Below are 14034 nucleotides of genomic sequence, written 5' to 3' on the forward strand. Positions count from 1 at the left end.
TCTCTCTCTCTCTCTCTCTCTCTCTCTCTCTCTCTCTCTCTCTCTGTGTGTGTGTGTGTGTGTGTTTTGTCTCCAAAATATTTTATACACAATTCTATTTAATGAATGCAACTCATCAAGTGACAAGATACTAAATCTCTCCATCAATCATTGTTGATTACGTCAAGAATTCATTAGCAACGTTATGAAGAATCATTCTTTTTGTTTGTATTCATCGGAACCATTTAGAGAGCTAAGCAGTAGAAAAGTTGGTTTTATTGAAAATTGTCCAAAGAATATATGGATTTCTGCGATTTTGTCGACCAAACTGGAAAAAATTCGCTCAGTAGATAAAACTATATTGATTTTGTCTTGATTGCATTGTCAAAATGTCAGCGGGAAAAAAATGTGGTTCAAACAAAATTTACGCGAAAAAATCGTCTCTCCGTCTATCTGGCCCGAACAACGACAACAAAAAATGTCTTTATCAAATGCTGTCATATGTCAAAGATAGTATAATCCATGATTTCATTTATGGTACGTCGAAGGTTAACTGCGCTGGTATGGCTGGGATTCTATCAGCCAAATTGCATTTTTTTTATGGTTTGTTTCGTGCTGAAATTGTTATTCGTCGAAAACTTTCCGTATGTGGTTTTCGATCTGGGCTGAGTTAACACCAAACAATGGTTTTTTTGGCAATTTTTTGTTGTTTCTGTGTGTGGTTTTACGTTTTTTTTTTATCGCAATATACCCATGATATCTTTTTTATGTGTACACAAAAAAAAACAGAAAAAATAGCATTTGTCTCATTTATTAAGGAGTGTTCTAGATTAGATAAAATGTTCTGTATGTATTCAGCGCTGGTTTTTTTCTCGTCCGTCCAGCGTTGCAGACTCAAAATTCGATTTTCAATTCAATTTATAGATTATACACCGCTTTATGTTTACACAAAAACAACTATTGAGACGTACAAATGAAACTGAACGTTTGAGTTAGGTTTTTTGAAACCTTTAATTTTCAGACAATTAACATGCTAGCCAGGTTATGGTGCCTGTTTCAATTCCATGGATTTTTTTTTGTTTGTTTCGTTGTTGTTCGTTTGGCTTTTGTTGTTGTGTGTTCAATGGCGCGATGCGGCTCACCGTTTTGGTGATTTTTTTATTTGTCTGACAGCGAGAGAGACATTCACAAAGCACACAATTTGTGAACGATAACAAATCAATTATGTATATAATATACCGACGCATTTTCGGTGTATATTTATTAATATATCGTAGGTTGTCAACCGGTTTCATTAAGCGCTGCTTTTTTTTCTCTTTCTCTTTTTGTAGCAGTGTTGTGAATCTATCAATCAATGTAATTTTAGGTGTGCGATTTTTTTTTTGGTAGCAATACGAATGAGCTGCTTTGAGGGCATTGGATCATCGAAAAAAAGGTTACTTACAATAATTCGGAAGACCGTTAAAGACCATCTTTGTGTCGGTTTTTTACAAGTGCATATTTTAATAACCTCGTGAATTTGGGTGAATTTTTGTTGAAAGAGAGAGGGAATAAATACACAGATCACATGTGTGATTGACTAGGGGGTAGACAAGAAATAACACTAGAAGAAAACTAGCAAAAATTGAGCATACTAGAAGTTACTAGAAGAATATTTGTGAAAAAAATGAGTGATGCCTCTTCCATAAGAATAGCATTGCCAGTAGTTTTTATATGGACAAATTCTTCCATTTAAAATATACTGCAAATGCTTTGCTTATGGAGTTCAAATGTTTTGTTTACAAAATGTACCGTTAATCGTTCCATAAGAAATGCATTGGCAATGCTATACTTATGGAAGAAGCAATGGTACGATACTAGAAATACTAGCAGAATATTTGCGTTTCTGCTTGTATACTAGAAAAACTAGAAGAAACTAAACGCATATTTGAACCGATTTGAACAAACTAGTTATACTAGAAATTGGTGTCTAACCCCTAGTGTGATTGAGAAATGATTCCATTAAGAATAAGATCTCAGAATTGAAATGAAGTCAATCCAAATTGAGTTGATGATATCAATTTGATATCGAAGTGATGCCGAGTCAAAAGAAGGATCAAAATCGATCCAATTTTGGATCAAAATCGATCCAATTTTAGATCAAAATCGATCCAATTTTGGATCAAAATCGAACCACAATCGAGTCATAATCGAGACATAATCAAGTTCTAATCCAAATAACACACAAATTACAAGATTATCTCAGTTTCATGTGAGTTAAATAAAAAATGAAGCTAAAATTCGACATCAATTCGATTTCTATTTACTCTTTCGAATCAATTGTAAGGAAAAATGTAGCTTCGAATTGGGACGAATATCAATCGAAGACCATGATGGCTATAGCATTTTATATATGAATTCTAGAATAAAATTTTAGTCTCATTTATACACTCCTCTATGCAAGTTGCATGCGGAACTTATAACATTATAAATTGAAGTAACACATATATATGTTAATTCTTATAAGCTTAACAAACCCAAGTTTCTCTTTGCTTTGCAAATGTTTCATTTCAGTTCGTTGATTCAATTTTCCAGTGTATATTTCGTGTATGCAATCTCAAACTTGAACTCAATCTCAATGGCACAGAAATGCAGAGCATACTGTCCAGTTAAGTGCATACGAATGAATCATGTTTCCATCGCTGAGTGATGCGTAAGCTAATCTCGTTTCGACTTGATTAATGACTGTGAGTGTAATTTGATGATATCATTCGTAATGAAAACTGCACGTATGTGGAAATTGTACATTCCATGTAGGATTGTACGAGAAATTAGAATACAAAAATCAAGTGCATATAGAAACTCGGCCCAACTTGTTCTTGAAGACCTAATTCGCTCTTGAAACCGAATGCAGCTCATTGATAGCTTGTTGCGCTAGCAATAAAACTGACTCATAACATCATCGACGGTCTCGTAAAATTCAACTTTTTGTTCAGCAGTTGAACGCTTTCCACGATTACGAAACAAATCAGCTGCTGCCAGTACATGCCTCTTGTTCATATAAAATTCATTTTTTGTGAAACCATACTTTCGTTTTAACACAACACCAACAATAGCAACAAAAAGTAAATTCCACGAAACAGCGAACAGACAGCGATTTTCATCTTTGCAATAGCTCATTCAATGTGCTCATCAATTTATAACGTGTAAATTAATTCATGTGCAACGAATCAGACGCTTGTGTGCTGTGTGCTGCGCGCTGCTATTTTTTGATATTTACTCGTTCGGTTCACACATTCGTTTGCCTTCTATTGCGTGAAGTGTAATTATTTTGCCATGTTTTTTTTTCTCTCCTCTCTGACAAAATTGACTTATGCACACTATCGACGTGCTAATACGTGTAAAGTCCATTGAGTTGGTAATGATGCGTACCAGCCCAAGGGGGCTTTTAAAATTGTTATCTCAAATTGAATGCGAATTTAATATTTCAAAAAAATAGAGACGAAAGTCAAGAAATACAAGGAAAAGTTGGAAATAAAACGAAAAAAAGGGAATAACTGTGAGTGAGTGAGAGAGAGAGAGATAGAGAGAAATTCGAGTCATTTGCATTGCGATAACGATGCTGTAATAACGGCATGTGTGCATGACATTCTAAAGGAAAAGAAAAAAAAACGCTCGCCCCAGATTAAATTCTTATCATGAATAAACTTGCAAACGTTCTGTCTGTGAGTTTTTCCCCCATTTAAATGCTTCCTAAATGCCAATTGAGTGCCTTTTAATAATTGAATCGGAATCGATAATAATGAATTGCATATTTTTTGCCATCAAATTGATTTTAAATGAGTTTTTATGTCGATCAGCTGCCGAGCAACCCATAATTCAAAATAGCAAATCCCCTGGATGGAGTAGCATACATACCAAAATATTGAAAAGCCTTTTTGTAAAATTCATTGTATCAATTAGAACTTACAGCCGATATATAACAATAAATAGAAACAACAAATGATAAAAACAATTGAAAGCCGAAAAGAGAGAACCCACATTGGTGCTGCGTTTATCGAGAGCTGGCCGTCAAAATTCGATCAGCCAAGTGAAAAAACAAACACACGAAGAGCCAAAAAAAGAAAAAACAAAAATTGCAGTATGGATGTTTTTGTTTGGAAAAAGAATAATTTAAATTATTTGGAGGTCAATTGGTAATGTGGTTTAATTTGATTTCAATGCCTATTATTTCATCGTCGTTGTCGTTGTCGTTGATTGTTTGTATTTCTCTATGCCTTTTTTTCATTCATTTCCGTGAGCTCTCTTCTTGCCTCTTCATGTGTGCGTCGATACACTATTAGGCACACAATTAGTGTGTGAGTGAGAGTGTGTTATCGGTGGGGCTTTAGCAGTAAATAAACGATTCAAGTAATAAATACATAAACTAAGCGGACTATAAACGTGCAATAGAGTACCTAATCATACAGAGGAGTGTCACAATTAGAATTTCAATGAGTTTTTTTTTCTGTCGCGTTCAGCTACCGAGTTCATTGCAACAATCGAGCAAGCGAACGGACAAATTGAATGCAAATTTGGCCCAATGAACGGTTTTGAATGTAACAAGACCAAAATTGAGTACTCAAGCCAAAAACCGTTGAAACAACGATTCGAAAACCACTGAAACAACGAATCGTTGATCATTTAGTTTAAAAAAAATGCTGTTTGTGTGTTGAATTCAATTTGAGCGCACCAGTTATGGTTAAATTCATTTGCGAACCCTCGCCGAAAAATAAAAGCACGAGAATGAGCCATCGCGCGATATGAATCACAAATTGCAATCAACATTTAGATATGTTCGTTCAAGTAGTGTTTGTATCACGCGAATAAGTGATTTGAATTGTGTATAACGGTAACAATTAAGCTTCATCGCTCGCTCGCTCGCTCTCTCTCTTTCTTTGTCTCGCTCACTCTCTCTCTCTCTATGAAGTACACAAAAGAAGAAAAAAAAAACATATGGGCACATCATAGATTCCGACATTGAGTGAACATTACGCGTTAAGCGGGCGAACGAGCGCGCACGTTCAATAGGCGACGAGGTTGTTGTCGTTTTATGAATCGTAAATCATCATTTCTTCTATTTTCCCTCAGCATATATATGAATCGCGCGCAATGCTCACAACCAATAGTGTGTTTTTTTTTCATTTTCTTTCTATACGTGCTCTTCTAATTCGAAAAAGCAAATCGAAAAAAGAAAAAAAAAAGTCGTCGCGATTTTCGTTTGTTGTTGTGTAGCGACAACACATTCACATCCATTGACTTTGTATTTCTTCACATCAATGGATGAGTTTTTTTTTTCGTTCATTCGCTTTGGCTTCTGAAATTTGACCGGCAACCGTTTAGGATTTTTTTTCTCTGCATAGAAACAACCGAACTGTACACAGAGTGCTTTTTTTATTGCTGACAAGCAATCTTTTCAAGCACGTTTTGCAAAATCCAGTCAGTTCTCGCACAGTGTCTACTCAACGTAGACATTTTCTCTCTACTACATGCTTTTAGCGGTATGTATTCAATGAATACACAACAGCAACAACAGCAACGGCAACAACAATGCCTATGAACCTAAATGATGTTCGACTCGTACATATGGTCGCTGCTGCTGCTGACTCGAATGTGGCGCAAGACGATAAACACATACACACATACACACATACACATATGTTTGAAAAGCATGCGGTGCGATATTGTTTAGAATTAGGGTGGACCGTTATAGGGAATTGAGAAAAAAATACAACCAAATCGAATGCACTGAGTGAACTCTATGGGTTTTCGGTTGATTTTCGAAAATACTTTTACAAAACGCATTGCCAGTTCATTCGGTGGTTACTCTAAAGCAGCCAGAGTGTGCAAATGAATACATATAATATGCGGACCAAATGATTACTACACAAATAGTGCGGCAACGTTTTGAATAACACACGATTGAAAGTGGCTCATATATTGTGATATATTCATTGTTTATAATTTACAACACAACTCTAAGTCAGTCTGAGCGCAAGCCTCTGATTTTTCTTTGGAACATTTAATGATGTCAAACGAAGAAACAATTTCTTTTTCTTTTGAATGTCTCTATTTTTTGACGATGATGATGCGTGATCGGTTCAAAAATGAAGCGAACAAACGTACGGGGCCACAAATGAAACAATCGAACAGATGGTGGCCAATGGAAGTATGCACACAACTTGAAGAACAATGTAAATATTGCACAAAAACCCGACAACGGATTATGGAAGACGAGCTTGCCGGCCTCGCAACCGTAATGAATAATAGAAAGCGCAAACATGTAATGTGTACGCCTTAATTGGTTCGAGTTGGATGTGGATCGCATATTGCCGTCATTGTCGTCGTCAGCTAAAAATGCATCACGGAATGAAATGAAAGTACGTTGCATCAAATGATGTGCAATGGGCAGAGAGAAGAAGAAAACACACACGCAATGAATTAACAAAGCGGTTTCGCCTGCACACTCAACGAACTACAATGACACGACGGGATAGAAAGTGATGGCACAATTACATGCACATTCAGTTCGGACTGTCGGCTTTCAATTGTTTCGAATTTGTACAACAACAAAAGATGAGTAAGCAGCGCATTGCATGATGATCATTTTTGCACGTACGAAAAAAAAGGTAAGCGAGATCATTGACTCTGGGGCTTATTTGACTGGTTGTTCGCACTTTTTTTGCCGTTTTTAAACACTTCCCAAAGTCATGATTCAAAATTACATCGAGAAACCACTCGAAGCGATGATTGAAAGAAAGAGAAAGAAATATGAGTTGTCTAGATGGGAAACATGAACTCGAAATTCCTTCCATCGGAAATAAGAGGATGACTTGCTTTCGAATCGTTCAGGAATTACTTACAATGGATCAATCCTATCGAAGCTTGAACAAGCCTTTGAACATGTCGTTTGGCTCAACGTCTCATCGCTTTGAACATTATTCACTGCATCGCGATCTTATTGACGCCTGTCATCACTCATTTCAATTTTTTCGGACATTTGTTGCCATCTCACAATAAATCAAGAAACAACACAGCTTTCGTCGACTAAATTACATTGCGAAAAAATTGCGGTAAAGTGGAGAAAAAAACAACGCACATTCAAAACCATTTTTCTATTTTGCCGACATCATAATAATAGTCTCTATGACAAGCAGATATTTGGGATTTGGTGCTCAACACAAAACCTCATTCGATTTAACAGCGGAACGCGCTTCGACTCACATTTTCACAATATGGATGGCATTCTATTTCGTACACTCATTTATCATTCAACGGTGGCGTCGATCGGTTTTTATTTTGACCCTGTATACCGATCATGTAGCCCATTTACAATGCCGAAAGACCGAGAAACCACTTCAAACGCTGTCGAATATAATAAATTCAATGGAATGAGTTTGAAGCCAAATGAAAAGCATTAATTTAGTGGTGATCGCTTGCATTTCAAATCCAATACGAATTTTCACACACATGATGACAATGGTGGCACCTCTTTTGTTTGGTGTAGTGGTGGTGGTGCTGATGATGGTTAATAGAACAGGTGACCTTCATCTAAACCCAAAGACAAACTCATCATTCAACTTAGATGCCAAAACACTAACGAATGAACTTCAAACCCTTCATACTGACACACCGCATCACATATTCAATGCGGCGAACGAAACATTCTGTGTCCAATAAGAACGGAAATTGTTTTCTGACACCAACAAAAATCAATTTACATTGCTGTTACAACTGCTGTTTGTTTCAAATAAAAAAGAAAATCCTCTTGCATTATATGAGTTAAAATGAGTACTCATTGAAAATTACCTTCGAGAAAGCATTTTGTAACTTGTTGCCTTAACGCGACTTCAATGATTTGATAACACACAAAAAATACATAAAGCGAAACCAATTTGACAACACTACACTCCGTTGAAATATATATATTTCACTCGTACGAGAGAAGAATATAAAAAAAAAACCTAAATCGCGTTTCGATCGGCTCGACACAGTTGTTACTCTTTTTTATTCGCTTCTTCTTCTTCTATTTTCAATGTGAAAAAAAAAATTGAAGTAATCGAAGACCACCAAAGCATTCGATTTTGTTTAAAAAAAAATAAATAACTAATCGTCAGTCACAATTGAGAAGCACAACAACACAATCACAAAATGTCCTCAGTAATACACATAGGCCTGATAGGGCCTTCCAAATGTTTTATCAACCAATTTCGATATAAAGTTTTACTGAGCAAACTTATTTTTTTTCCTGCTACGAATCGCGAACTTTAACCGCGTGTGTACACACTTTACACCGATGAATGTCTCAAAATTGAACAATATTTGTTAGGGTCGAAATAAAAACTAATGGATTTGTGATTCACTGTGGTCCAAGCTAATCTCCTTATATTCACAACAACGGCACTGTACATTCGATACTCATTTTTGTTCTTCTTTTCTTCTCCTTCTCTTGATTGCAAACAAAGACGAACCGATTCGTTTTCTTTTTCATTCATTCACGGCCTTTTGAAAGCTCGACTTAATTTTTTTTTTTTTTTTTGGTGAGACACAGTGAACACGTTCGAATTTTTTGATAAAAGAAAAACATACACAAATCAATCATTTAATTGGAAATGTTGGTGGTGTCAGTTTAGTGCTGGCCCGCGAAAAAAAATAGGCAAAGAAAGAAGAAAATTTTGTTCGAAGAAGGGGAAAAAAACGTAAAACCAAAACCAGGCAGTCACACTACTGAGCGACGACCGACAATGATGAAGGCTACGATTCTGTACATGAATACACCAAGGAAGCAAAAAAAAAATTGTATAGTTCGAAAAATGTCATAAAACGACAGAGAGGGACAACGTTAGACACACACTTCACACAATTAATTTTCGTCTCTTTTTTTCCACTCGTAAGATTTTGTACGGCTGTATGTGCGCCAATGTGCGTGTGTAGATATGTGAACGTGTGTATTGATGTGAAGAGTAGTCAAGAAGAATAGCAACTGTGCAATGTCGAAGTGCCATGCATTTACAGCCAATCACCGTACAGGCAGAGTACTGTCATCGTTAAGGTATTCCATAACACATTCACAGCCAGTGATTCCATGTGTGTTAGTATGTGTACGTTCTTGTTGGCCAATTTTCGTAGCAGCAATTTTGACAGTTTCAATGGTTCACATTTTTGATTCAAATACAACTGTTTTCGGTTTGAATGATTTTTGTTTTTATTTCTTTCACTTTTCGAATGATAATCTTTTTGATGAAATTTAATTTAATTTAATTGGGTGGTCTTCATTTCAATTAAAAATTACTTAAAATTTCCATAAATTTTTCATTCCAAACCAAAATTCTTTATTTTTTTATGCATTTACAATTTTTCGTTCACTCTTCTAACGACCAATAAATTCGGTCGCCTGCCAACAGATGGCAGTAAAACTCACTACAAATTTCAGCGTCGCCCGACACATACACACACCATCGTTACGATTGTATTGGTGCGTATGTGGATTGTGTGGAACGCGTCGAGCTATAAAATTGTGCAGCTGAAGCATCTGTTGCATTAGTTTATTTCATTTGAAAATTGAAAGCCGTCGCGCTTGACACACAACTCGAAAAATGTTCGTTAAAAATCATCAATCAAATCAGACAACGAATGCATTATAAACGTGAGTTTTGATGAATCGAACGAAATTAAGTGAAAAATTGTGCAAAAATTCGATTTAAATAAAAAGAAAGTGAACATTTTGTGAATTTCTTACAAAAAAAAAATATTTTTCGACTGAAAAATACGTTAAAAAATCCTTTGTTGCGCTAAGCATAATAGAAAGGAAGTGTCGACAGGTGTTCAATAGTGTTGAGAAATTTTTCTAATTTGGGTGTGTGTTTTCTCTATTGCGCCTTTTTCGTAACGAACATAAGGCAAACCAAGCCAAAGAAAAACGAAAATAAAACCAAAAAATGAGCATTCAACTAACAAATACAACGTTCGAAGTGCGAATAACACCGAATAAACGTAAACGAGACGATTTCAAAGAACGAAAGCTTCACCATGGCAGTAACAAGGAGAATAATTTCATGTATAATAATTTTTTGGAAGTAAAATCGATTGCAGAATTACTTGAAAATAAAAGTTGTCCAAATTCAAATTCGAATGGCTACAATGCAAATTGTAATCCATTTGAAATTGTACGCAAACCACCGAAAAAGAAAAACCGAAAAGATTTACCAGAAGACGGATGTTTTGTTAATCCGGCTTTGAATTTAAATGGGCCCGAACATGTTGTTAATCCATTTGAGGTACGACGAGCAGCACCACTTCCAGAGGCCGTTCATCATTGCTTCGAAAATACGGGACTTAATATACGTGGCGAAGAGAGAAAAGTCAACAATCCATATGAAATTGTACGCGAAGGCACAACAGCTGCTGCTGTTGAGAGTAGCAATGGTATGTCGTTATATGCCCTTATGGGAATATTAGTCATTGCATTTTGATTGACGACCGATTTGTATCTCGAATCATTTGGAAGTAGCAACCGAATTTAGCTGGAATATTTTTGGACTGTTTTTCGTTAATTTTTTTCTCGATTTAATTTAATTTCACTTTAATGTGCATTTTTGGATCATTTTGTGACTTTATTGGTGAATTTGTCATTGAAAAATGTTCAATGAAGTGTTTGGTTTGAGTTTTATGCACAAAAATCATCAGACGAGTATTCAAATCTTGGAAGATGAAAGATTGCGAAATAAAGAACGAAAAATAAAAATTAATATTGATTGAAAAGAAGTGCCGTTAGTTTGCTAAAAGTGAATTATGATGAGTCATCATTGATGGCTTCAAATATGCTGGTTTGCAAAGCAATTTAAATCAAAATATTCAAAAATATCTCGGCATTTCGGTCGTTGCTTATAAGATCCAATGAAAAAGTCAACCAATTCTATTTTTCCATTCAATATTAACTCCGATTCTTTCCTATATTTTCTACCTAGGTATTGAGAATCCCTGTCTTGAGGTACCACAAGCTTCATTGGCAATTAACGTTCCATTCACACCAACTGTCGGCCGTCGAATCGACTTCAAAAATATTCCGATCGAAGATTTAACGCCTAGTTCGATGCTCAATCGCCATTTGGTATTTTCGCCCGTAAAATCAGCCGTCATTGAACCATCCGTCACACCGAAGCGTACAAATTTATCGGTAATTAGTGAAGAGGCGGTGGACATAAGCAAAGAATTGGAATGCTATCAATTGGAATTGGAAAATAGTATGAATGAGGCAAAGGTAACAAATAAGCGTGGCAATAAAAATTTAATGGATATCAAACAAAAGAGTACATTTGCCAATCGATTAAGCGCCGCTGGGGCTAAACCAGTTACAACGTTGGAAATCACAGAAGAAGCTGAGGTTGCAACACCGACAAAAGTTGAAGAGCATTCGTGTCATGATGCAAGTGGACATAACGAATGTCCTAAATCGTCGACACCAAAAACACCCAACGAGAACTGCATTGCAAAGTATTCGCTGGACAAATCGATGGACATTAATGAAAATCCCGATGTTGTCTACGAGGAGGTTAATGAAACCCACATAAGCGATGAGCCCGACACGAGCGAACAGGACGTGCAAAATGAACAATTGGAAAGAAATCGATGTGTGGAAGATACGGAACTGTTCAAAAATCCAGCTCCATTTGTTCGCACTTATCGTCGTGATGTACGAAAACGGCCACCCACAGCCAATGTGAATAATGAGCCGGACAAAGAGATCAAAAATGATGAAAAACCAAAAGAAAATCATGAAGTGTTCAGCGGTATCCGCAGTTCAATTCGAAAAAGTATACGAAAATTGATAAATCCAAATGCCGGCAATAAGAGTAAAAACTCAGAAGAAACCACACCAACCAAAGAACAACCAATCCAAAACCACCCTTCATCGAACCTTCTCACCACCATTAGACACAGTCTAAGACGAAAACAACCAAAACAACCATTGGCCACATCAACACCACGCCAATCGTTGAACGATATTTCCATCATTGATACGGCTGAACCCAGGGCCGTTTATAAAGATACCGTCTTTTCGGCCCGAGTTAATCCAGTCGATGAGGATATGCTGCGTCCAAGAACCAATTTACGCAACAGTCTTCGACGATCGAAACATGCCGTAAAAAATGTTTTCAAAAAAGCCACCGAAGACTATGAATTTAGGAAATAAGAACTGATTCCAAATACAAATTATTATAAGACTCATTTTTTTAATAGATATTTCGTTAGTAAGACTCATTTTTTATACATATATAGTTGTTAGTATGAAGCGGCTTATTCGAAGAGGCCATAATCACATTTCATTTTTTTCCGATATGAACAGTTTTTTTTTCTCGATTTCTCATCATTCATCGCACAAAATTACTCGATTTAAGATCACTTTTATTTGCGGTTATTATTTATTTGCACATTTTTTATAGACTAAGCCAAGAAAATCAAGTGTTCAATGACCAAAGTATTGATTTAAGTTCGTCGCATTTGCGAGAGGGATTGAATGACAAACAAAGGAATTTTTTTTTTACCCAGTCTTTGATTATTTATTACTACTCTGAACTCAAACAACTCATTTTTAATAAAACGAAAATTTGTTTTGAAGAAAGCAAAATGGATCAATGGTTTTATTGAAATTTTACTCTTTTTTGGGTATTTTTGACTACGTTTCAGTTGAATTTCAGCTTCTTTTTTTTAGATTAGATAAAGTGTAGAAAAATAAACACTATCATGCACACAGTGCAATGCGGTAAGGAAGTGTAAATTGTACCTTTGTACTCTGAACGTTACTAAGCTCATATAAAAAAGAAGACCATCTTTCGTTCTCTTCAGAAGAATTGTTCCAATTGAGACCGATTTGGATCGTACAATGGACGAAGAACAGGTAAAATTCGAATTGACACCACCAATTCGAGTGTTTTAAATGATTTACAGGAAGCTCGTATGTTTTTTTTTCAGCATGGGTGAAATTTGAGCCTTGAATAGAATTCATTATCATTGCCTTTTGGATTAATGAACGCAAATGTAACCGGAATATTGAACTGTGATTATTATTCAGGGGAAATCTGAAGTGGTTATTGATGATGTCATGGTTTTCGGTCATATTAGTCGTTGCATCGCCTTTAAATTTGCTACAGAAAGACGTACGTGACATATTCCATTTAACAAACCTCTTTGTTTCTCTTCGTTGCCTCTTCTAACTCTACATTCTCAAAATCAAAATGAAAATATTCAAAATATGTGGGAATGTCGTCGAAAGTAATAATTTACGATTCGAGAAGACAAAAAAAAATGAGCCGTTAGCACTTCCGCTGTTGACACAAAGAACTACCGACGAAGAGGGAATGCTCATTTTCTTATTCATTTATCATGCAACCATTTGTTCTATGCATAGAGCATGCATAACCTTCTCTTCACATTCCTTTTGTAAAGAAGGGAAAATAGTACATTTCAATTGTAAACGCAGTCCCGCAGTTTTTTCATCACGTCTAAAATGTGTATGACGTGACCTAACATTTGAAAGCATCAAATTTTCGTTCCTTTTGTGAACAGCTCAGTTTACAGTCAATGACAAATCTAACGTATTTCAGTTTGAATCGATGATTGAATCAAATCTTGAATTTTGAATGCAACGAATTCGAAATAGAATTTCTTTTAAACATTTAATGTGGAGTAATCATAGGTTTGCCCTTCTTTGGAAATCTATCATTGAATTTTAGAGTATTTTTCTAGTAGCTAATGATATTTAATATTTTTTCTAAGCGTAAAGTCCAAACCAACTGTACAAACACTACTCAAATGTTTGTCACTATACTTGGATAGTTAATTAAAAATTCAGTCCATCAATTTTGTTGAAAGAGCTACTTCCTCGTACACGTTTTCGGTTTTTTTATTGCCATACATGCAACGTGGTATAATTTTCATTGCTCGTGAATCGTTCAAGTTTTGTGGTTCAATGGACAAATTTGAACTATCTTACAATTTATATGATCCATTGTTTTAAAAAATAAATTTCATATTTTG

At 35.6% G+C, this 14034-nt stretch overlaps 2 protein-coding genes across 2 annotated transcripts in view; one reads left to right on the forward strand and one right to left on the reverse strand.

The window, feature by feature from the left end:
* LOC129568066 (tyrosine-protein phosphatase corkscrew) overlaps window positions 1–9010 on the reverse strand; it is a 44294-nt gene extending 35284 nt beyond the window's left edge. Inside the window, exon 1 of the mRNA XM_055445591.1 lies at window positions 7807–9010. Within this exon, the coding sequence (XP_055301566.1) occupies window positions 7807–7820 (14 nt within the window). The 5' untranslated portion in view covers window positions 7821–9010. The remainder of the gene's footprint in view (window positions 1–7806) is intronic.
* A 491-nt stretch (window positions 9011–9501) lies between these two features.
* Window positions 9502–12625, forward strand: LOC129568068 (uncharacterized). The gene is made up of 2 exons (XM_055445594.1): window positions 9502–10422; window positions 10965–12625. The coding sequence occupies exons 1-2, from the start codon at window positions 9936–9938 to the stop codon at window positions 12188–12190; spliced, it is 1713 nt and encodes a 570-aa protein (XP_055301569.1). The 5' UTR covers window positions 9502–9935; the 3' UTR covers window positions 12191–12625.
* Window positions 12626–14034: the final 1409 nt, after the last annotated feature.

The sequence above is a fragment of the Sitodiplosis mosellana genome, unplaced genomic scaffold (assembly GCF_009176505.1).
Source record: "Sitodiplosis mosellana isolate CC-2019 unplaced genomic scaffold, AAFC_SMos_1.0 Smas_scaffold_15, whole genome shotgun sequence".
Taxonomy (NCBI): domain Eukaryota; kingdom Metazoa; phylum Arthropoda; class Insecta; order Diptera; family Cecidomyiidae; genus Sitodiplosis; species Sitodiplosis mosellana.

Coding starts and splice junctions, on each gene's coding strand:
- LOC129568068 (XM_055445594.1), top strand. CDS start 9,936: ATGAGCATTCAACTAACAAATACAACGTTCGAAGTGCGAATAACACCG. Junction 10,423..10,964: donor TGCTGTTGAGAGTAGCAATG/GTATGTCGTTAT, acceptor TTTTCTACCTAG/GTATTGAGAATCCCTGTCTT.